General features: G+C 34.8%; 1 protein-coding gene across 1 annotated transcript in view; it reads right to left on the bottom strand.

The window, feature by feature from the left end:
- Positions 1-4,047: 4,047 nt before the first annotated feature.
- Positions 4,048-26,145, bottom strand: part of LOC143247732 (putative glutamate receptor) — a 50,582-nt gene continuing 28,484 nt past the window's right edge. Inside the window, exons 5-11 of the mRNA XM_076496153.1 lie at positions 25,807-25,907; positions 23,397-23,484; positions 15,575-15,733; positions 9,875-10,055; positions 7,435-7,658; positions 6,065-6,317; positions 4,048-4,406 (exon numbers count right to left, since the gene is read on the bottom strand). Of these exons, the coding sequence (XP_076352268.1) occupies positions 6,108-6,317; positions 7,435-7,658; positions 9,875-10,055; positions 15,575-15,733; positions 23,397-23,484; positions 25,807-25,907 (963 nt within the window). The 3' untranslated portion in view covers positions 4,048-4,406; positions 6,065-6,107. The remainder of the gene's footprint in view (positions 4,407-6,064; positions 6,318-7,434; positions 7,659-9,874; positions 10,056-15,574; positions 15,734-23,396; positions 23,485-25,806; positions 25,908-26,145) is intronic.

The following is a 26,145-nucleotide window of genomic DNA, read 5'->3' as shown; positions in this document are numbered from 1 at the left end:
TTATTTCTTGTTGCCCATAGTAAACATGAGAAAAAAAACCAGAACATTGTTAGAAAATACACATCAGTTTTGATGATTGGTATCCAACAAATAGGATGTATTATTACACTTAAAAATAGAGCTGGTGAACTTTGGAGATGATACATTTCAGTATGATTCTTCTGCTTCCTCTCTACTTCATCTTCTTTCATTTTCATTAGTTTTCTAAAGATATTAGTCTGGTTCTTGTGACTCCTTTCTACTTCATCTTCTTTCATTTTCATTAGTTTTCTAAAGATATTAGTCTGGTTCTTGTGACTTCTTTCTACTTCGTCTTCTTTCATTTTCATTAGTTTTCTAAAGATATTAGTCTGGTTCTTGTGACTCCTTTCTACTTCGTCTTCTTTCATTTTCATTAGTTTTCTAAAAATATTAGTCTGGTTCTTGTGACTTCTTTCTACTTCGTCTTCTTTCATTTTCATTAGTTTTCTAAAGATATTAGTCTGGTTCTTGTGACTCCTTTCTACTTCGTCTTCTTTCATTTTTATTAGTTTTCTAAAGATATTAGTCTGTTTCTTGTGACTCCTTTCTACTTCGTCTTCTTTCATTTTTATTAGTTTTCTAAAGATATTAGTCTGGTTCTTGTGACTCCTTTCTACTTCATCTTCTTTCATTTTATTAGTTTTCTAAAATATTAGTCTGGTTCTTGTGACTCCTTTCTACTTCGTCTTCTTTCATTTTTATTAGTTTTTTAAAGATATTAGTCTGGTTCTTGTGACTCCTTTCTACTTCGTCTTCTTTCATTTTCATTAGTTTTCTAAAGATATTAGTCTGTTTCTTGTGACTCCTTTCTACTTCGTCTTCTTTCATTTTTATTAGTTTTCTAAAGATATTAGTCTGGTTCTTGTGACTCCTTTCTACTTCATCTTCTTTCATTTTTATTAGTTTTCTAAAAATATTAGTCTGGTTCTTGTGACTCCTTTCTACTTCGTCTTCTTTCATTTTCATTAGTTTTCTAAAGATATTAGTCTGTTTCTTGTGACTCCTTTATACTTCGTCTTCTTTCATTTTTATTAGTTTTCTAAAGATATTAGTCTGGTTCTTGTGACTCCTTTCTACTTCATCTTCTTTCATTTTTATTAGTTTTCTAAAAATATTAGTCTGGTTCTTGTGACTCCTTTCTACTTCGTCTTCTTTCATTTTTATTAGTTTTTTAAAGATATTAGTCTGGTTCTTGTGACTCCTTTCTACTTCTTTCATTTTCATTAGTTTTCTAAAAATATTAGTCTGGTTCTTGTGACTTCTTTCTACTTCGTCTTCTTTCATTTTCATTAGTTTTTTGAAGATATTAGTCTGGTTCTTGTGACTCCTTTCTACTTCATCTTCTTTAGGTCTGGCATAGCCAGGCAGTTAAAGCATTCGACTCGTTATCTGAGGGTCTAGGGTTCGATTCCCCGTCACACCAAACATGCTCATCCTTTCAGCCGTGAGGGCATTATAATTCTACTGTCATTTCCACTATTTGTTGGCAAAAGAGTAGCCCAAGAGTTAGCAGTGGGTGGTGATGACTAGTTGCCTTCCCTCTAGTCTTACACTGCTAAATTAGGGATGGCTAGCACAGACAGCCCTCGTGTAGCTTTGCTCGAAATTGAAAACAAACCAATTATCTTTCATTTTTGGCTCTTTTTTCTTGATCTTTCTTTAATTTTCTTTTCTTTATAGTTTTATCAATTTAATTTAATTTTCAATTTTGCTTCAAGCATGTTTAAATAATCCCACTCTTTACACAAGTATTGTAATGGTTTGTACTCTTGGATAGGTTCATTTGAATTATTCGATTAAAAGAGTCCCCCGCTAGTATAGTGGTAAGTCTACGGATTTACTACTCTAAAATCAAGGTTTCGATTCCCCTTGGTGGTCTCAGCAGATAGCCCGATGTTGTTTTGCTATAATAAAACACACACACACACGATTAAAAGAAGAATGCACACTCCAGTCAAGTTACTGAAAAAAAAAATGTTTTATTTCTTTAATTTTTAATTCTACTGTAACTACGGTTTTAGTTAAAAATGATAGACCTGACTGCACATGTAAACAATGTCTAGAAAGAAATTCCACTGACCTTCTAATTTCGTATCTGTTGTATTTCATCGCAAACAAACAAAACACTTACAGTAATGAACTAACTCACTGGCTGACAGCAAAAGTCAAACTGATAAAATCATAGACTGATTATTCATGAACTCGCATGATAATCAATATGCTCTATCCTAACTAGTAAATTATACTGGGCCCGGCATGACCAAGCGTGTTAAGGCGTGCGACTCGTAATCTGAGGGTCGCATCCCCGTCACGCCAAACATGTTCGCCCTTTCAGCCGTGGGGGCGTTATAATGAGACGGTCAATCACACTACTCGTTGGTGAAAGAGTAGTCCAAGAGTTGGCGGTGAGTGGTGATGACTAGCTGCCTTACCTCTTGTCTTACACTACTAAATTACGGACGGCTAGCGCAGATAGCCCTCGAGTAGCTTTGTGCGAAATTCAAAACAAACAAACACAATTATGCTGCCCAAAGTGTTCAAAACGTCGAGTTCCTTGTGGGACAACGACAAGTCTTTGGATTCACAACTTAAAATGAGGGTTGATTCCTTTCGGTGGACACAGACGAAAGCTGATATGACTCTGCTATAAGGAAAGACACACACACTAACACGTTGGAAGGAACATCATTCGTTATATCACATGCTTATCAAGTGACTTTAAATTTCCTGTTGGGCTTACAACAATAGAACTTTCTGTCAGCGTTTAAAAACCGTAGACCATATTCTTGAAATGGTTTCTATCATTGGTCAGGGTTCTTTTGGTTAATTCAAAGAAATCATTTTATTACTTAAATTAAATGTCAATGATGTGAAAAGCAGGGGGCGCTCAAGTCGTCGTCCTTTTGTTTTTGTTTCGAAAGTGCTCGTGTTCTCTGTCATAGAAAAATGTTCATCTATACTAAAAGACGCGTCTGAATCCAACTCTTGTTCACTGCAAGTTATCTGAATAAAACCTAAATATGTGTTAAAATAAATGACTTGTTGATACAACCCAAGATTAACTGTCTAGTTTCAGCTTTTAAGGAGCAGCTGTAACACCATTCCAACAGGAGTTAAGGAGAATTAGTTTGCTCCTTAAGGCTTTTTACCTTATGTGTACCAGAGACAATCCACAACCCCCAAAGTCGTCCCTACCCCTCCCAAGAAAAGTACAATCTTGCCTTATGATTCTAGGAATGTTCCTTTTTTTTTTTCAATGAACTTCTGCCCTTTAGCGCCATCTACATTTTACCGTTAAAAGTTCTTCAACTCTCCAAGCAATAAGCCTAACTCACAAATAAATTTAAATTGTAGTTTAACTTAAATTTCCACTCGTTTCTACGGAACGAACTCGTTCCATTACATTGGTGACTTAAAAGGTTTTCTTAACGTCTTATGCAAGAGCTTTGTGGTTAGGGCGCTCGACTCGTGGCTTCGAATCCCTATCGCCGAACGTGTTCGTTCTTCCGGTCGTAAGGGGGTTATACTGTGACGGTCAACCCCACTCTATGTTGACAAAAGAGTTGCCCGTTAGTTGATGGTGGTGGTTGATCGTGATTAGTTACCTTCCCTCTACTCTACCACGGCTCATTTAGGGACATGCAGAATCGGTGTGAATTTCGCACAAAACTGCACGAGAGTATAACACTCATTTTACCTCTTTTAATAAAGGCAAAGCAATTTTACTGATTGATTATTTGGAATTTGAAGTGATTCAAACACGTAAACTTTCACATCACTGTTTATGTTTAACTGTAACAATATACCATTGTTTAGTCGGAAGTATGTGTTCATATAAAGGGTTGTGGCAATTTGAATAAATCAAACTTGCTTGAAATATCAGAATTAGGGGAAGGGTTTCAGAGATGTGCTTATATTCATAATTAGATGTGAATCAGTTGTGTTGTAGTATGGGGGTTGAGGTCAAAATATTATGGAAATCAGGATAGAAAAACAACGCAGGAAAAATTGCTCTGAAAACAGGCATAATGTCTAACTTCTATGACCTTTTATTTTGGACCAAAAACTCAACTAAGTTGGAAATATAAACCTGTCACATTTCATAGGGAGGGCCGAAGTGGGTGATGAACCTCGTTGTATTTAACGTCTATGTACTTATGTGTTATTATTGGACATTGAGACATTGGGGACATAACCTCTCTACTAGAAATATACCGATACTTAATCCGTGTCCAATACATAAGACGTGAAACGCCCCCTGTACATCGTTTATTTTGAGGGGTCGTTTAGAAATTTCTTCACTGGTAGCATTCTTTTTTCTCACTTTGTTCAAAGCTTCCTGGATCCACTTGTCGACGAGTCCAGATTGTCTCAGCTTTAGGACACTGACACGTGAATAAAAACGCAAAATAAAACACAGTTGCTTTGATTAATATAAATTTACGTATTCATTTTCATAGCGTAGAAATAGTGCAGTTAAATATAATTTTAAGCTGTGAACTAACCCTATAATTACTATGAAGTTAATATGCTAATATTTATTGTGGATACATAAATCCATTGGTTACAGTGCTACAAGCAACACGAGTCACATAAACTGAGGGGTAAACAATACTGCAGTTCTAAAGTGATGACCCCTGGGGTTTTCACAAAAAGTGAGTGCTTTTGACCAGCGTTTGTGGTCTTAACAGGCAAAAAACATAAGATTATCCAGTGCAGTTGCACTGACAAGTGAAGATTGGTAGATAAGTAGGCTTAGTGATAAGGACGTTCGTTTGTTTGTTTTTGAATTTCGCGCAAAGCAACACGAGGGCTATCTGCAGCATATATCCATAATTTAGCAGTGTAAGACTTGAGGGAAGGCAGCTAGTCATCAACACCCACCACCAACTCTTGGGCTACTCTTTTACCAACGAATAGCGAGATTTACCGTCACATTATAACGCCCTCACGGATGAAGGTGCTAACATGTTTGGTATGACGGGAATTCGAACCCGCGACCCTCAGATTACGAGTCGAACGCCTTAATCAACCTGGCCATGCCGGGTCAAGGGCGTTCGAATCACAATCTGCGGGTCACTAGTTCGAATTTAGTCACAGAATATGTTTTCCATTTCATTCGTGTGTGTGTGACGTTATAATGTGACAATCAATCCCAGTATTAGTTAGTAAAGAGAGATAAATGGTATTGACTAGCTGCCACAGTCCTCATGTAGCTTTGCGCGAAATTTAAGGAACAATGTACACAAGTGGACAATATGACCCTAAGGAGAGAGGAAGAGGTTCAGTGAGTGCCTGACCTTTCGAGGTCTTGGGGCCAAAACTACGATCGTACGGTTGGCGATCTGAAGGTTAAATATAACGTCCAGTAATGACGTTGCTTATTGGTTGTTTTTCAACTGTGTCACGGAACAACACAATGGTTTCTTTCAACATTGTTAACTGAAGTTTATTACAAGACACGTTTATCAGAACAGAGAAAGTAACTTAATATTTCCATCATGTGTCAAGACCCGGCATGACCAGGTGGTTAAGACACTGGACTCGTAATCAGTGGGTCGCGGGTTCGAATCCTCATCACACCAAAACATGCTTACCCTTTCGTGGAGGCGTTATAATGTGACGGTCAATCCCACTATTTGTTGGTAAAAGAGTAGCCCTAGAGTTGGCGGTGGGTGGTGATGACTAGCTGCTTTCCCTCTAGTCTTACACTCCTAAATTAGGGAACGGCTAACGCAGATAGCTCTCGTGTAGCTTTGCGCGAAATTAGAAAACAAACAAACATACTGGCTCAATATTTCACTGTTACAGTATCGTTAAGAGGTATCAATAACGTAAAACATTTTCTAATTCACGTGAAAGTCTCGATTAGTGAACTCGTGCGTTGCGAAATAGTTCTTGTTCTGGTATCGCTTTTGAATATTTAAATATTAAGCTTTCAAAAACGTTGCAACACATTTCGTTTTTATTTATTATTTTGAAAGTTTAGTGAAGAAAGTGTGCCTTCTACTATGATTTAAAGAACCAAACTATACGAACGTACGTTTTGTCGAAGGCGTTTCTAAAATAAGATCCTTTCTGATGAGCTATTCCGTAACCAGAAATTTGGAAATTGTCTCTTGCGAACTGAAACTTTGGATGTGTTGTATGTCAGCGTCGACCGTTAGGTGGCCTCCTAAATAAGCGTAATTCTCTTTGAAACACTTGGCTAAGCCTTCTTTGTCACTGGTTACGAAGTTTTCTGGCCTGGACTCCATGTTGTTTAGGATCACAGCAAACGCTTCTGACTGAGGATTCTGAAAAAAAAGAATTAAAATTATGTTTCATCTCTTTAATATAAGTAACAGAGTAAGGGGTGCACTGGGGGCATGGTCCCCCCATATGTGGCCCATTAGTAAAATGCCCATTTGAGTGTGAAATAAATTGTGTAGAAATAGTCTACATTAGCCCAAGGGTCACGTTAACACAGTAAATAAGGTGTCCCTAATCGTCAGAAAAGGGCCTGGCATGGCCTAGCGCGTTAAGGCGTGCGCTTCGTAATCTGAGGGTCGCGGGTTCGCGTCCGAGTCGCGCCAAACATGCTCGACCTCCCAGCCGTGGGGGCCTTATAATGTTACGATCAATCCCACTATTCATTGGTAAAAGAGTTGCCCGAGAGTTGGCTGTGGGTGGTGATGACTAGCTGCCTTCCCTCTAGTCTTACACTGCTAAATTAGGGACGGCTAGCGCAGATAGCCTTCGTGTAGCTTTGTGCGAAATTCCAAAAAACAAAAAAATCGTCAGTAATCTCCATTTAAACTTGTTATTTAAAAATAGGGATGGTAATTATGAAACTATTGAAACTGTACAATAACATTTCTAAGTAATTAGTACTTACTACCCCGGCATGGCCAGATGGTTAAGACACACGACTCGTAATCCAAAAATTACGGGTTCGAATTCCCGTCACACCATACATGCTCGCTCTTTCAGCTGTGAGAGCGTTATAATGTTACGGTCAATCCCGCTATTCGTTGGCAAAGGAGTAGCCCAATAGTTAGCGGTGGATGGTGATGACTAGCTGCCTTCCTTCTAGCCTTACACTGCTAAATTAGGGACGGCTGGTGCAGATAGGCCTTGTGTAGCTTTGCGCGAAAACTGAAAAATAAAACAAAATAAGTATTTTCTAGGAATATAAAACAAATATTTAAGACAATTAAAAAAATGCCCCCTTACTTGTCGACCTAATGGGGGGCAGTATAATTCGACTCCACTTGCATTCCCAAAGGTTAAATAAATTATTTAAATCAGTGCTTAAATGAATTAGTTATCTAATGAAATTTGAAGTGGCACATTTAAGGTGGTTTTAAGAAAAAGCGAAACTGTTCAATCATGAGAAATGAATCAGAAAGTAAAAGGTGTTATATTTTTTACCTTAAATAGGTTATGGTCAGAGGAGTCCTTAATCACGCCACAAGAAAATGTTCCAGCCTTGATCTTATCCACGAGTTTATCAATGGTATCTAAAGACTCCTGGGTCCCAGGGTTTGCCATAAATGACGTCAGTGTGCCACTATAAGCTGTAATAATCGTCACAACAAAAATCCACCAGGTGGCCATGAGGAAGCGACCAGGATGTGTGTTTGGAACGTAGCTGTCTGATAAAGACACTTTGGGTGAGCAGAAACATATTTAGAATTGCACGTGCAATATTCAGAGAAATAATAAACTTCATCTTAGTTGTTCTACAAAGTCACAATTTTCAGCTATGCTTCTCTAAAACCTGTAATTTGTTCTAAGTTAAACCTTCAGTCCGGTAAGATATCATTAATCTAATCTATATGCATCCATTCACCATAGGCCCGTTATGGCCAGGTGGTTCAGGCACTCGACTCTTCATTTGAGGGTCGCGGGTTCGAATCCTCGTCACACCAAACATGCTCGCCATTTTAGCCGTAGGTGTGTTCCAGGTTACGATCAATCCCACTATTCATTGGTGAAAGAGTAGCCCAAGAGTTGGCGGTGGGTAATAATAATGACTAGCTGCCTTCCCTCTAGGCCTGCACTGATAAATTGGAGACGGCTAGCACAGATAACCCTTGTTTAGCTTTGCGCGCAAATTCAAACAAACCTTTCTTCATAAACGTATTTCATTGTTTCTCGATCTACTATCAGGAGCCAACGGGGATTAATGGTCAGTTTGTTTGGACTGTGAATACAAAGATCCATGGTACGCGTCTCTTTGCCTTAAAGAAAATTGCGCTCTGCATTGTGGGATCGTGAGTGCGTTTAAGAATGACAGCTTAAGTTACTGTTTATTTAAACAACATTAATGCAAGAGGTCAAGTCAGGTTCTGTTGACCTGCTGCCACACCACTAGTTTATCATTTTTTTCTTAGAATGGAAGTTTCGTAACGCATAACGGATTAGCCCTGAGCCTTAAAGATCTAGATTCTGATAAAATAAATTGTTAGTAACTGTGTATAATTAAATTGTTGCCTTACATGAAAGTTTAAAGTTGACTCTTTGTGTTTGAATTATTTTTTTTTGCGCAAAGCTACACGAGGGTTGTCTGCGCTAGCCGTCCCTAATTTAGCAGTGTAAGACTAGAGGGAAGGCAGTTAGTCATCACCACCCACTGCCAACTTTTGAGCTACTACTTTTTTACCAACGAATAGTAGGATGGGACTTCACATTACAACGCCCCCACGACTGAAAGGGCGAGCATGTTTGGTGTGACGGAGATTCGAACCCGCGACCCTCAGATTACGAGTCGAACGCCTTAACCCACCTGGCCGTGCCGGGCGTTTGAGAACTTAATTAATATTTTCATGGATTTGTTTAGTCAGTCCCAATAATATTTTTTTCTTTTTTTACGGGGGGGAGGAAGGGGGGCAGGTTGTTCTGTGGCGATGTTCTAGATTTCATTTCCCAGGTTCGAGTTGACCTGTGGTTCATGTTCCTGCTGATTTCACAATGTAAAGCTCCACCGCAGATAAACGAACCCTGGATTATATGTTTGTATAAACTTCGACTACGTCGCGACGCCCCGTGTGTCGTTAAGGGCGCATCTAAACAATGATGTATTTGTGATTTGTCCCCAGCTGGTATCAAAACCCAGTTGTTAACGATATAAGCCCTCACACGTACCGCAATATAAAACGAGAAATAATCTCAATAAATTAATTTGATAATAAAATATATTTATGACTATTACAAGCGTTGCCGGTTCGATTTCCCGTAGTGGACAGAGAGCGGATACCCAGATGTGTAGCTTTGTACTTAACTAACAAACCTTCAACAAACGTAACAATGATAGTTCAAGCACTATATTCTCTAACCTTCACCTTTCTGTGCAAGTTAAGTCAGCTGGTTACCTTGTTTCTTAAATCTATTTTGTGTGATGAAATATACCGTGTTTGGCTGTATTGTCTTTACCAAGTCAACTGTTTAACCAACCTGTTATCACGTTACAAAATCTGTAATTTGTTTATTTAGTTAAAGATTTCCACCGTCTCAATAATATTTACAACAGGAAGAGATAAAACCAGATAATTGGGGTTCGATTTTTTTTAAATTACTTTATCAAAAACAAATGTTAGTAAAACATATATAAAAGGGAAACTTAAGACCCCGACATTTCAGTTAAAACATTAATTTAAAAGTAATATAAGGGAGATATAGCACTATTTATTTAAGTCTCAATGTTCGTCATTATGTACCCTAAAAAGCCGAGGTGTCAGGCTTGTAAGGGTTAATTTAAATTTATTTTATCTTTATCTCAAATTGATTTTGTTTTTTTGCAAGACATGTTCCCATCTTTCAAACAAGTTTAATTATGTTATTGTTTTTAAGAAAAGTGGTATAAAAATACCTTGAGCAACAATTCCCTTAAGAAGTAGTACTACAGCTTTCAGGTAAACAAATTTGTCGTTAGATTTTTTTTCTTCGTCTTCTCTTATTCCTTGAGCAAATGTATACAGATGAAAACAGTTTTCACTCATGAGTAGATTAAAGGCTACTGTAAAAACTGCCAGGGTTATTGCCAACCACACCTAGATAAAGATAAACTGCTTTTATAAACTCATCCGCAGGTCAGCTATCAAAACAATGTATACAGCTGTCATTAAGCCTAAATTTGTTGTTATTTACGAACGTATAATTTATCACACAAAATGTTAAATCAGTTTGGTCAAAGTTAACAGTAAGTCTAATCTGCAAGCCGCGATACTTTTAACATGTTGTACGTTTTTCAACTTCAATAATTTCTGTTGTCAGCTCGATTTTACAATGTTTACGTTAAATTAACCCTTTTGACACGTCTTATTGTTTGTTTGCTTTGTTTTTGAATTACGCGCAAAGCTACACGAGGGCTATCTGCGCTAGCTGTCCCTAATTTAGCAGTGTAAGATTAGAGGGAAGGCAGTTAATCATCACCACCCACCGCCAACTCGTGGGCTATTCTTTCACCAACGAATAGTGGGATTGACCGTAACCTTATAACGCCCCAACGGCTGAAAAGATGAGCATGTTTAGTGTGAGGGGGATTCGAACCCACGACCCTCAGAGTACGAGTCGAGCGCCTTAACCACCTGGCCATGCCGGGGTCAATATAAGAAGAAGAGAAAAAACTTATTTGCGTTCAGTTGGTCATTGAAAAGTTACTTTTACGTTAACTTCACTAGTTAACTTCCATCTTTCAAGTGTAAAAGATTTTGGGGAAGTGAACGCCCCCCGAACACCCCTTAGTTGTTACCTGCCTTCATTGGTGCATTTCTGTAGAGCTCGATTCATTTTGAATTTTCTTCCTCTCCAGCCTCTTATTTCCTAAGCCTATAATTATTATTCACTGTAATTCTTGATGCTCACGCATACTTTAAGTTTCAGTTTTGTTAAGTGGACAAAGCGATAAGAAATAAGGAAAACTTCAGTACCTTCTATATTTCTTGCTTCTTATTTTTTCAGGTTTGTTTGTTTCTTCTTCTATTCTTCTAAACAATGATTAAATCAACCACTCGGATATTTTTAGCTGCGGCATATCGGCTCATAGACGGTTCCGAGTTTGTTAGTTTATTAGCTCCTAATTCCGTTATCCCTTGACCGATTTAAGATCTGGTTACAGTTTTGGACTCAGGAGGTCAAACCCTTTCTACTGATGTATTTGACGATGCCCAAAGTCTCGTAGATTAATTTAATTTAATTATGATGATATTGGAGATCCTCTCTTGTTTTGTATGTATTTTTTCACCTCTTACTCAGATTATCTTTGTCAATTAGTTTATTCAAACTTGTTTTTTCTTGTTTAAATCTAAATTTTTGTGTCAATTTTTATTCTGTGTTCGAATCACTGGTAATACGGAAATAAAAACAATACAAGTGGTGTGATATAACAGTACCCTTAAGCACAACGTTCTAAAGAAATAGTGGGCGTTATAACAATACCCTTAAGTACAACGTTCTACAAAGTCCTTGGTGTTTTAAGGGTCAGAGGCACAACTACAGACAGTGATGTTTGTTACAATGGTTTGTCTGTGTTTTGCCCACCGCGGATATCGAAACACGGTTTCTTACGTAATAAATCCGCCATTGTGGGGGCTGGCGAAGTGAATTCAGACATTACTTTCTATTTTACCTGTTTAATGCATTTAAATCTGTTAGTAAATAGTACTGCATATCATATAATAAATATTGTATCATGATATAAACGGAAAATACATATGAACTCGGCGACACTAAGATTAGGAACCCAGCATGGCTAGGTGGGTTAGGGCGTGCGACTCGTAATTCGAGGGTCGAAGATTCGCATCCCCGTCGCGCCAAACATGCTCGCCATTTTAGCCGGGGGCGTTATAAAGTTACGGTCAATCTCACTATTCGTTGGTAAACGAGTAGCCCAACAGTTGGCGGTGGATAGTGATGACTAGCTGCCTTCCCTATAGTCTTACACTGCTAACTTAGGGACGACTAGTGCAGATAGCCATCTTGAAGCTTTGCGCAAAATTCAACACAAACCAAACCATTAGTAAAAGAGTAGCCCAAGAGTTGGCGGAAAGTGGTGATGAGTAGCTGCCTTCCTTCTCATATTTCACTGCAATATTAGGGACAGCTAGAGCAGGTAGTCCTCGTGTAGCATTGCACGAAGTTCAAACAAACAAAATCCTTACCGCAGATGGGAGGGTTGTACTCCACACTTTGGGGACATGGATGCGTTATAAGAATGACAGTCAAACCTCAATACTTGATTACAGTAAAACAAAAGTGAGATAAAACATCCACCTCAACTTTGGTTACAAGTTTCACCAGGTAACATGAGCATCACGACAGAATAAAATCTTCTAAAATAATTTTAGTTAAAACAAAAACTGGACATCAAAAAACAACGTCGGAATTCTCACGATGAGATATAGAAGCTGAATATTGAGTAACTTATCGTTGATTGGTTGGTTTAATACAACGTTTGTCGCTTACAAGGTGTCTTACTTGTCTTCTGTTTTAACTCTACTCAGAGTAAGTTTCGTAATTCCCAAAGTAGCATGGACAAAAAAGACTTTTGTCTGATTTTCCTCAACGACTTCAAACTCGAACGAAAAGTTACCAAAACTATACAGAACATTAATCAGAGACTCGGCCACGGATCTGTTACTGAACGTACAGTTCAGTGTTGGTTCCAAGGGTTTCAACATGGAGATGAAAGCATTGAAAAGCATAAAGGTCGTGGAAGGAATTCATCTTTAGATAAAAACACATTGAGACCTGTCATGGATGACGCTCCAAATATTGAACGAATTGGGAATCGAGGTTCTGTCTCATCCACCTTAATACCTAGACCTTTCTTCTACAGATTTTCATTTTTTAAAACACTTTAACAACTTTTTGAACAATAAACGCTTTCCAAACCAAGCAGCCGCAGAAGAAGCTTTCAGGGAGTTCATTGACCACAGAAACAGTAGGGTCATAAACAGCATCGTTATACGTTGATAAAAGTGTGTTAAAGTAAATGGTGCTTACTTTAGTTAAAGCATGTTTTACAACATTGGTTTATACTTTTACAAATGCCCCCCAGTGGCTCAGCGGGTTTCGATACCCGTGGTGGGCAGAGCACAGATAGCCCATTTGTGAAGCTTTGTGCTTAATTCAAAACAACAGCTTTTACAATCTTCACAGTTCAAAAACGGCACTTAGTTCTGGACAACCTCATAACATGCTGCGTAGCTACTAGTCTTAATGTCATTTTTAACACAATAATAACAACTGAATACACAGTTTAACATATCTACTTAATTTACAGGTTTATTAACAAGTGTTCCAGAGCCACTAAACCATTTATCTATTACGTCCACCTTAACTTGTAACAAGAAAATATCTAAATCATTTATCAGTTACGTCCACCTTAACTTGTAACAAGACAATATCTAAATCATTTATCTGTTACGTCCACCTTAACTTGTAACAATACAATATCTAAATCATTTATCTGTTACGTCCACCTTAACTTGTAACAATACAATATCTAAATCATTTATCTGTTACGTCCACCTTAACTTGTAACAAGACAATATCCAAATCATTTATCTGTTACGTCCACCTTAACTTGTAACAAGACAATATCCAAATCATTTATCTGTTACGTCCACCTTAACTTGTAACAAGACAATATCTAAATCATTTATCTGTTACGTCCACCTTAACTTGTAACAAGACAATATCTAAATCATTTATCTGTTACGTCCACCTTAACTTGTAACAAGACAATATCTAAATCATTTATCTGTTACGTCCACCTTAACTTGTAACAAGACATTACAGACTTATAATTAACAATAATCAATACAAATTTAATAATGTCTGTAGAATAATCAGTTAAAAACAATAACTGTTGGATATTAAACCCAGACCCTGTTGTAGACGTTCGGTAAATCACATCGGTCTGTGGACAAATGTCTGTTGTTGTGAGAGTAAGGAACTCATTAGAAGTAAACGTTTGGTTTTCTACAATATTGACCAACACAGCAGAGCGTGGACAATAATAGATTTATATTGAAGAGAACAACAGCCAGGTGTTAGGTAATCATCAGTAAGTGAAGTAATGAACATGAAAGGTGTAAAACATTTAGTTTCTATAAACTACATGAATCACTTGGGGAACGCGCATTCATTTCTAAAATAGCAAAATAGCAATAAGTGTTTTTATAATAGTCGAAAATTAATGAATGATTCTTAGATCATTCTACAATAAATAATGTATTACCGAGATTCAATATGAATCTATTGTATTTTGTGAATAAAAGGAAACTTTCACAAAGGTTTTTGTCTCCAACTTTATCGACATAATAACATTTATAAAGACTTTATATTCCTAGTATTTGTTCATTAAAAACATCTCACACTATTGGTCTAATGCCATCTAGCGGTATCTATACATATAAATAAATAACGTTTTTGTTATTTCTTACGGAAACTACAGCACTCTATAAATTATAGTTGTTTTTATTTGTTAATGAAAGCTAAAGCGTTATTAGGGAAGTCGAATACTTTGACGACACAGTTGTGTCAAATCAACTAATATTTAAAACCACTGTTGAATTCCGTCCTATTTTCTGTTTCACTGCAACGCTGTCCTGTTAACAACCACAACAGTTGTTGCGTCAGGTATGGAGCTGTCTTTCTACTTGTTATGGTGTTCGTGCATAGATAGGGTTATTTTATTAAATTATATTGGCCCGGCATGGCCACGTGGGTTAAGGCAATCGACTCGTAATCCAAAGGTCGCGGGTTCGAATCCCTGTCGCATCAAACATGCTCGCCCTTTCCTGCCGTGGGGGCGTTATATGTCAGGGTCAATCCCACTCTTCGTTGGGGAAACAGTAACTCAAGAGCTAACGGTGGGTGGTGATGACTAGCTGCCTTCCCTCTAGTCTTTTACTGCCAAATTAGAGACGGCTAGCGCAGATAGCCCTCGTGTAGCTTTGCGCGAAATTAAAAAAACAAAAACAAAAAACAAACAAACTTTCAAGGTTGTCGTTACACAACCACACACGACAAAAGAAAAAAATTGAAACAAATAAGAAAACTCAACTAACGTTTGTTTGTTGTTTAATATCTGAAAGACTAGAGGGAAGGCAGCTAGTCATCACCATCCACCGCCAACTCTTGGGCTACTCTTTTACCAACGAATAGTGGGATTGATCGTCACATTATAACGCTCCCACGGCTGAAAGGGCGAGCATGTTTAGTGCGACAGGGATGCGAACCCGCGACCCTCAGATTACGAGTCTTATGCTTAACCCACCTGGCCATGCCGAGCAGACAACCTTGAAATACCAGACTGATTGTTGTTGTCCACATGCTACCTTGTATTAAACATTGGGTAATTCTCTTTAAGGAGAAATAACAGTGACGTAATTATTTTGTTGTAATTTGGTAATTATTAATTACTACACATTTTTTTTTAAATTAAAATAATTATATTCTCATAGTTTGGCTATATCGATAACATAATTGAGAAATTATACGGTTCATTCGTTGAGAGATAAAATAATAACCAGCATTTATTAAAATATAAAACATACATTACCGTCCATTGAAAAGGAAATACAATCACCCACGCTTTACTGTTTTCAGATGGCGCTCGTGTGACGAACGTCGTTCTGTCGAAGCAGTAAGCAGGACTGAAGTCAACTACCTGTCTCCTAGCGAGAGAAATGGTCATTCCACCCATGGCGAGGTCCACTTCCTAAACATTTATTTATTTTATTACACAGAAAAGATCCAGGTCTTATAAATTAAACATTTCATTTACGTTTAAAGTTTGTTTTCAACATATATTTATTACTACACAGAAAGACTTCGAGTCTTTTAAATTGGAAACCGTTATTATATGTAACATGTTTGTCTTTCGATAAGTATACCTTATAACACAGAGAAGCAACTGTGTGAAAAACAAACTGTAACTTTTAGTTTAAGCTTCGATACACGAAGTTATAGTACACAATAATTATGTGTAAAAACAATTCATGTCACGAATCACGTTTCCATGGTGATAAGGAAGTCCAATGGACGAAACTTTTATAGCTTTTTATATCAACGCACGATTATTTCAATGAACAGTAAAACCTGTGTCAAGTTTTATGTTAAAATTCATTAAAAGGTATCTTCTAATAACTTCAATATCAACAAAATGTGGAATTGCTGAAAGAAAGAAAGTTATTTTTTTTCTTAATCTTAAGTTATGCATTTCACCCTTTCTTAAAAGCTGGTTGCTAAGATATGTGCATACAAGTATTTTTATACTTTTATTCATTATAGACTTAATTAATTTATTTTTTATGAAGACTATTGTTTTGCACTCTTTCGCATAGTTTTTCTATATGGATTTAGAATTAACCTAAATTTTCTAAGCTATTGATTTATTATTGGGATTACGGCCGAAAATGTCGATATAAAAGTGTGCTCGGCTGGTTCACGTGACATGTTAATAAAACTTGAACATGTGAGTGTTTAAATAAATCAACATCGTACTTAATTTGTTAACACCCCTTAACTCGAAACTAAAACTGAACACCTAGTTTCCATCACTTTTACATTAAGACCCCGCGTCACGAAAAAAATGACCAAAAGTTAGAAGAAAAAACGTCAGAGCCGAAAAGCAAGTTGGAGTGGTCAGACCACGTAACCGTAATCCAATAAAAGCAATCTTAAAATTTTCTTCTTCTGATTAACAAAAATATAATCATCTGTAAAATGTCTTGTCAGGAACATAAACATGGAAAGAAGGGGCACTACTTCACCTGTGGCATTTGTAGCCAGTTACCTTTGAATTCATGTTTGTATAAAGTAATTAGAACCAAAGAAGTGATGCTAAAAGAAGGGTACTGAGAAGGACAAGTGACGTCAGAGGTCAAAATCGTATGATTAGAAGACAACGAAGTATATGATATTGATTCTAGGGAATATGAGAACGCTGAAACCTCTAAAACCATTAGTGCTATATACACGAGTACATTTTGTTCACACTTCATGGATTTTAGATCTGAATAGCAGAGACAAATAGTTTATTTCTACCAATCAGCGCTTTCTGGAACATAATGTTTCTAAATTTGGCGCGACGACCAGAGGGGTCAGTTTATCGTGACTGTGAAAATTAGATAAACAATGACTAGCTGACGTCAAACACTTCAATAAAAGGTTATTATATATCTTTGTGTCAAATAACTTTCAGAATAATATTCAGAAAAGGAATGTAAATATGACACTTCGTGCCTATAGACGGTATGTTAGTCTTTAATGCAAATATATATGAAAAAAATTCTTGATTCATACAAAATATATTTTTATATCAAAAGAATTACAAAACTCCTAATAATGTACTTATAACACACTGATTTTTAAAAATCTACAAATTACCATAAAACCATTTGAAAAAACAAAAAAAAAAACACTAGATACTAACTGAAAAAAAGAAACAAAAACTAGATACCAACTGAAAAAACAAGAAACGAAACACTAGATACTAACTGAAAAAAAGAAACAAAAACTAGATACCAACTGAAAAAAAAGAAACGAAACACTAGATACTAACTGAAAAAAGAAACAAAAACTAGATACCAACTGAAAAAAAAAGAAACGAAACACTAGATACTAACTGAAAAAAAAAAAAAAAACTAGATACCAACTGAAAAAAAAAGAAACAAAAACTAGATACCAACTGAAAAAAAAGAAACGAAACACTAGATACTAACTGAAAAAAGAAACAAAAACTAGATACCAACTGAAAAAACGAGAAACGAAAACTTGATACTAACTGAAAAAAACAAAAAACAAAAAACTAGATACCAACTGAATAAAAGAAACAAAAACTAGATACTAACTGAAAAACAAGAAACGAAAACTAGATACTAACTGAAAACAAGAAACAAAAACTAGATACCAACTGAAAACAAAAAACAAAAACTAGATACTAACTGAAAAAAAGAAACGAAAACTAGATACCAACTGAAAACAAGAAACAAAAACTAGATACTAACTGAAAACAAGAAACGAAACACTAGATACCAACAGAAAAAAGAAACAAAAACTAGATACCAACAGAAAAAAGAAACAAAAACTAGATACCAACTGAAAAAACAAGAAACGAAAACTTGATACTAACTGAAAAACAAAAACAAAAACTAGATACCAACTGAATAAAAGAAACAAAAACTAGATACTAACTGAAAAACAAGAAACGAAAACTAGATACTAACTGAAAACAAGAAACAAAAACTAGATACCAACTGAAAAAAAAAAAAAAAAAACTAGATACTAACTGAAAACAAAAAACGAAAACTAGATACCAACTGAAAACAAGAAACAAAAACTAGATACTAACTGAAAACAAGAAACAAAAACTAGATACTAACTGAAAAATAGAAACGAAACACTAGATACCAACAGAAAAAAGAAACAAAAACTAGATACCAACTGAAAAAACAAGAAACGAAAACTTGATACTAACTGAAAAACAAAAACAAAAACTAGATACCAACTGAAAAAAAGAAACGAAACACTAGATACTAACTGAAAAATAAGAAACGAAACACTAGATACTAACTGAAAAAAAGAAACGAAACACTAGATACTAACTGAAGAAAAGAAACAAAAACTAGATACTAACTGAAAAAAAGAAACAAAAACTAGATACTAACTGAAGAAAAGAAACAAAAACTAGATACTAACTGAAGAAAAGAAACAAAAACTAGATACTAACTGAAGAAAAGAAACGAAACACTAGATACTAACTGAAAAACAAGAAACGAAAACTAGATACTAACTGAAAAACAAGAAATGAAAACTAGATACTAACTGAAGAAAGAAACAAAAACTAGATACTAACTGAAAAAAGAAACAAAAACTAGATACCAACTGAAAACAAAAAACAAAAACTAGATACTAACTGAAAACAAAAAACGAAAACTAGATACCAACTGAAAACAAGAAACAAAAACTAGATACTAACTGAAAACAAGAAACAAAAACTAGATACTAACTGAAAAATAGAAACGAAACACTAGATACCAACAGAAAAAAGAAACAAAAACTAGATACCAACTGAAAAAACAAGAAACGAAAACTTGATACTAACTGAAAAACAAAAACAAAAACTAGATACCAACTGAAAAAAAGAAACGAAACACTAGATACTAACTGAAAAATAAGAAACGAAACACTAGATACTAACTGAAAAAAAGAAACGAAACACTAGATACTAACTGAAGAAAAGAAACAAAAACTAGATACTAACTGAAAAAAAGAAACAAAAACTAGATACTAACTGAAGAAAAGAAACAAAAACTAGATACTAACTGAAGAAAAGAAACAAAAACTAGATACTAACTGAAAAAAAGAAACAAAAACTAGATACTAACTGAAGAAAAGAAACGAAACACTAGATACTAACTGAAAAACAAGAAACGAAAACTAGATACCAACTGAAAAACAAGAAATGAAAACTAGATACTAACTGAAAAACAAGAAATGAAAACTAGATACTAACTGAAGAAAGAAACAAAAACTAGATACTAACTGAAGAAAGAAACAAAAACTAGATACTAACTGAAAACAAGAAACAAAAACTAGATACTAACTGAGAAAAAAAAACCAAAAACTAGATACTAACTGAAAAAAAGAAACAAAAACTAGATACTAACTGAAAAACAAGAAATGAAAACTAGATACTAACTGAAGAAAGAAACAAAAACTAGATACTAACTGAAAACAAGAAACAAAAACTAGATACTAACTGAAAAATAGAAACGAAACACTAGATACCAACAGAAAAAAGAAACAAAAACTAGATACCAACTGAAAAAACAAGAAACGAAAACTTGATACTAACTGAAAACAAGAAAAAAAACTAGATACCAACTGAAAACAAAAAACAAAAACTAGATACTAACTGAAAACAAAAAACGAAAACTAGATACCAACTGAAAACAAGAAACAAAAACTAGATACTAACTGAAAACAAGAAACAAAAACTAGATACTAACTGAAAAATAGAAACGAAACACTAGATACCAACAGAAAAAAGAAACAAAAACTAGATACCAACTGAAAAAACAAGAAACGAAAACTTGATACTAACTGAAAAACAAAAACAAAAACTAGATACCAACTGAAAAAAAGAAACGAAACACTAGATACCAACTGAAAAAAAGAAACGAAACACTAGATACTAACTGAAAAATAAGAAACGAAACACTAGATACTAACTGAAAAAAAGAAACGAAACACTAGATACTAAGTGAAGAAAAGAAACAAAAACTAGATACTAACTGAAAAAAAGAAACAAAAACTAGATACTAACTGAAGAAAAGAAACAAAAACTAGATACTAACTGAAGAAAAGAAACAAAAACTAGATACTAACTGAAGAAAAGAAACGAAACACTAGATACTAACTGAAAAACAAGAAACGAAAACTAGATACTAACTGAAAAACAAGAAATGAAAACTAGATACTAACTGAAGAAAGAAACAAAAACTAGATACTAACTGAAAAAAGAAACAAAAACTAGATACTAACTGAAGAAAAGAAACGAAACACTAGATACTAACTGAAGAAAAGAAACGAAACACTAGATACTAACTGAAAAACAAGAAACGAAAACTAGATACTAACTGAAAAACAAGAAACGAAAACTAGATACTAACTGAAAAAAAGAAACAAAAACTAGATACTAACTGAAAAAAAGAAACGAAACACTAGATACTAACTGAAATAAGGAAACAAAAACTAGATACTAACTGAAAAAAAGAAACGAAACACTAGATACTAACTGATAAAAAGAAACGAAACACTAGATACTAACTGAAAAAAAGAAACGAAAACTAGATACTAACTGAAAAACAAGAAACGAAACACTAGATACTAACTGAAGAAAAGAAACGAAACACTAGATACTAACTGAAAAACAAGAAACGAAAACTAGATACTAACTGAAAAAAGAAACAAAACTAGATACTAACTGAAAAAAAGAAACAAAAACTAGATACTAACTGAAGAAAAGAAACAAAAACTAGATACTAACTGAAAAAAAGAAACAAAAACTAGATACTAACTGAAAAAATGAAACAAAAACTAGATACTAACTGAAAAAAAGAAACAAAAACTAGATACTAACTGAAAAAAAGAAACGAAACTAGATACTAACTGAAAAAATGAAACAAAAACTAGATACTAACTGAAAAAAAGAAACAAAAACTAGATACTAACTGAAAAAAAGAAACGAAAACTAGATACTAACTGAAAAATAAGAAACGAAACACTAGATACTAACTGAAAAAAAGAAACGAAACACTAGATACTAACTGAAGAAAAGATACGAAACACTAGATACTAACTGAAAAACAAGAAACGAAAACTAGATACTAACTGAAAAAAGAAACGAAAACTAGATACTAACTGAAAAAAGAAACGAAACACTAGATACTAACTGAAAAAAGAAACGAAAACTAGATACTAACTGAAAAAAAGAAACAAAAACTAGATACTAACTGAAAAAAAGAAACAAAAACTAGATACTAACTGAAAAAAAGAAACAAAAACTAGATACTAACTGAAAAAAAGAAACAAAAACTAGATATTAACCCTAATTTATTTAGTGACAATGAGAAATCGTTTCTGCTTTAAAAATTCCACGTGAAAGTTTATTTTGATATTTCTTTCAGTTACTAATTTTATAAGAAACTAGTTTGATATGAGAAAAACACGCATTATTATTCCCTTACTAATCTCTGGAAAACAATCAACTTGTTTTCAAGTTGAAAAATATTTTCTCAAGATATAACTTCTTTAAGTTATGCTTATCGCCCAAGCTGGTTCTTTAAAAATAAACTTTTCTGTTCTTTTGTCGCAAAGCTAAATGATAGGTTGTCTAAAATACGTCAGCCAGAAAGAATAAAACGCTGGATTTTAGTGCTTTGGGTTTGTCAGTCTACCGTTACCCCTTGAGGTAAAAATGTTGTGTAATCATGTTTCTCAAGAGTGGTATTAAAATTTTTATTGACATAAAGTTTTACTTGTTCTTCATCGATTTCCATTATTATACTAAACAGGATCACAACCAAAAGGCCCGGCATGGCCAGGTTCATTAAGGCGTTCGACTCGTAATCTGAGGGTCGCGGGTTCGAATTCGCGTCATACCAAACATGTTAGCACCTTCAGCCATGAAAGCGTTATAATGTGACGGTAAATCTCACTATTCGTTGGTAAAAGAGTAGCCCAAGAGTTGGCGGTGGGTGGTGATGACTAGCTGCCTTCCCTCTAGTCTTACACTGCTAAATTAGGGACGGCTAGCACAGGTAGCCCTCGTGTAGCTTTGCGCGAAATTCAAAAACAAAACATACAATAAAACGTGCCAAAATGGTTAGTTTAACGTAATGTAAACATTTTGAAGTCGAGCTGATAACAGAAATTATTGAATTTGAAAAACGTATAACATGTTAAAAATATCGCGGCTCGCAGATTAGACTTACCAAAAAATTTGGGGTTTGATATATGAAAATGACCTAAGAAGGTCGAAACGTTGTTCTCTACTTTATTTTAATAAAAGTTTTAGTACCCATACCAGCCACTTTGAGATTTATTACAACTTCAAGTGGTTACTCGTCATCACGAGAGTGTAATCCTATTAAAGGGAGTAATCAACTCCTCTAATGTGTGATAAACAAACAGTGTCTTCTTCTTGAACAATAATATTAGAAAAAAAAACATTTTTGGATAATAACCTTAGAAGACCTTTACAAACAATAATTTCAGAAAGAAACATTCTTGAGCAATAATCATAGAAAAACCTTGAAAGCTAATCTCAGGAAAACATTCTTGAGTAATAATCATAGAAATACCTCTCTGAAGAATTGTCTCAGGAAAATATTCTTGAATAATAATCTAAGATAGACGTTTAGTAACAATAATCTTAGGCCTAATCTTTGATGTGTTATTTTGTGAGAGTTAACAAAGTTATAATTAAGTGAACACTTTGTTTGTTTGTTTGTTTGAAACTGAGCACAAAGCTACAGATTTGGCTATCGGTGTAAAAAAAAAACGGTTTATAGTATTTTTTAAACCCGCTTTTATTTTTCTTATTTGTTTGTTAAGCGAAAACACGACATTCTGTGATATGTCCAACACGGGGTCTTGGAATGCTAATTGTTATAAAGCTTACTGCCGTGTAACCAAGATATATTTTGTTGTTCTTTTGAGACTCACTGTTATTGAATCTCCATAGATACAATAAAGAAGCAGGCCAAACCCGTTACAAATCTGTTTGTTTGTTTGTAATTAAGCCCAAAACTACACAATGGGCTATTTGTGATCTGCCCACTTCTCATTTCTAAAGAGTAAATCTTTTCTTTTACCTGTCTGTGTATCATTCCTATCATACCATTCCAAGTTCCATTGATCAGAGATCCCCATTTTCCATCTGGAGGTCTGTGAATCTCGTATCTGTAACAGAAATGAAATAGCTAGCAATAAGTCCACAGAAGTTTATATCTATGAACTAATGGCTAACAATAAGTCCACAGAAGTTTATCTCTATGAACTCATGGCTAACAATAAGTCCACAGAAGTTTATCTCTATGAACTCATGGCTAACAATAAGTCCACAGAAGTTTATCTCTATGAACTCATGGCTAACAATAAGTCCACAGAAGTTTATCTCTATGAACTCATGGCTAACAATAAGTCCACAGAAGTTTATCTCTATGAACTCATGGCTAACAATAAGTCCACAGAAGTTTATCTTTATGAACTAATGGCTAACAATAAGTCCACAGAAGTTTATATCTATGAACTCATGACTAACAATAAGTCCACAGAAGTTTATCTCTATGAACTAATGGCTAACAATAAGTCCACAGAAGTTTATCTCTATGAACTAATGACTAACAATAAGTCCACAGAAGTTTATCTCTATGAACTAATGGCTAACAATAAGTCCACAGAAGTTTATCTCTATGAACTAATGGCTAACAATAAGTCCACAGAAGTTTATCTCTATGAACTAATGGCTAACAATAAGTTCACAGAAGTTTATCTCTATGAACTAATGGCTAACAATAAGTCCACAGAAGTTTATCTCTATGAACTAATGGCTAACAATAAGTCCACAGAAGTTTATCTCTATAAACTCATGGCTAAAAATATGTCACAGAAGTTTATATATGTAACACATATGGTTTACCTTCTCTAACTTATCTTACCTGTTTCCTGATACATGAAAGACCAAACTTGTGCTCGAAATAATAAAGATCATTAAAATTAGTTTGGCACATGTTGCTTGTTTTCTCTGAGTTCTAAAAACTACACGTATCGAAACTAAAACTTTCTCTGTTTTAATCAAATGAAAGCTAAACACAGAATAAATGTTAAAATTAATTTCACCTACAACTAGTTTATCTTCCGAAAAGGAAGTTTATTTATGACTTCCATTGAATCTGACATTTTGTCATTTTATGATTAAAAATAATTGTCTGTTTTTTATTTTGTACCTGGGGTATTTTAGTACGTACCTGAGGGTATCTAATAGATAAGTAACATAACATGTTTGCTGAACACACTACGTTCTGTTGATCACTTGGAAATGATACTTGTGACTCCAACATACTTCAGGTTTATTCTTTTCTTTTCTAGCGTAAAGCTGCTCAACAGGTTACCTTGGTTCTCCTTACAGCAGATAATCTAACCCCGGATCTTAGCATTATAAGGCTGTAAACATAACGCTCACCCACAATACAGTTCACATAAAGAGTAAACATCAATAAAAACGTTCATGAATAAAAAAAAATACAAGAAAGGTGACAGAAAGCAAAAAAAAACACTTCAAGGAAGGTGACAGAAAGAACGAAACACAACAAAAAAGTTGACAGAAAGTAGGAAACTCATCAAGAAAGATGACAGAAAGTGCGAAACACTACAAGGAAGGGGACAGAAAGTAGGAAACACTACAAGGAAGGGGACAGAAAGTAGGAAACACTTCAAGGAAGGTAACAGAAAGTAAGAAACACTTCAAGGAAGGTGGCAAAAAGTAGGAAACACTTCAAGGAAGGTGGCAGAAAGTAGGAAACACTTCAAGGAAGGTGGCAGAAAGTAGGAAACACTTCAAGGAAGGTGGCAGAAAGTAGGAAACACTTCAAGGAAGGTGGCAGAAAGTAGGAAACACTACAAGGAAGGTGACACAAAGTAAGAAACACTTCAAGGAAGGTAACAGAAAGTAGGTAATACTTCAAGGAAGGTGACAGAAAGTAAGAAACACTTCAAGGAAGGTGGCAAAAAGTAGGAAACACTTCAAGGAAGGTGACAAAAAGTAGGAAACACTTCAAGGAAGGTGGCAGAAAGTAGGAAACACTTCAAGGAAGGTGGCAGAAAGTAGGAAACATTTCAAGGAAGGTGACAGAAAGTAGAAAACACTACGAGGTAGGTGAGAGAAGGTAAGAAAAACTCTAAGGAAGGTTACTGATGGTTGGTGTACTCCAAGGAATGTGGCCGAATAGCAGGAAGTTAATAGAAGTAAAAGAAGCAATATAAAAAACGCTAAGAACTCTTGGGTAAATATAAAAAATATAAGAACGATATTTGGTTTTTGTACAGTGAAAAGAAGTGTTTGTTATTAGTTATTTGTTATTAGTTATTTGTTATTAGTTATTAGTTATTAGTTATTAGTTATTTGTTATTAGTTATTAGTTATTTGTTATTAGTTATAGCCGACTACTTTCGGTGACATGAATTGCCATCACCAATACACCTCGTAAGGAATTATTAACTTACGTGATGTTGAAAAGCTTTTGTAACACGTTCAGTATCTCGATATCCACACCTATTGGTTGTTGTAATTCAGTTTCCTCTGCGGGTAGAAAAAATGGAAAATGCTGAAAAGAGAAAACTGTACATGACTCTATTGTTCCATAACAAAGGAATACAGTTTACAAATACAATAAATATGATTATCATTCAAAAGTACTTTTTATAATACAATAGTAAATACAATAAATATGATTATTATTCAAAAATACTTTTTATAATACAATAGTAAATATTTTAATGTAACACTCAGCTTACCTTCTCTACGAAATATTAGCCTAAAAGCTCACACCGCTAAACATTGTG

This window comes from Tachypleus tridentatus, chromosome 3, assembly GCF_004210375.1.
Source record: "Tachypleus tridentatus isolate NWPU-2018 chromosome 3, ASM421037v1, whole genome shotgun sequence".
NCBI lineage: Eukaryota > Metazoa > Arthropoda > Merostomata > Xiphosura > Limulidae > Tachypleus > Tachypleus tridentatus.
This window is presented reverse-complemented; position numbering and strand designations above follow the sequence as displayed.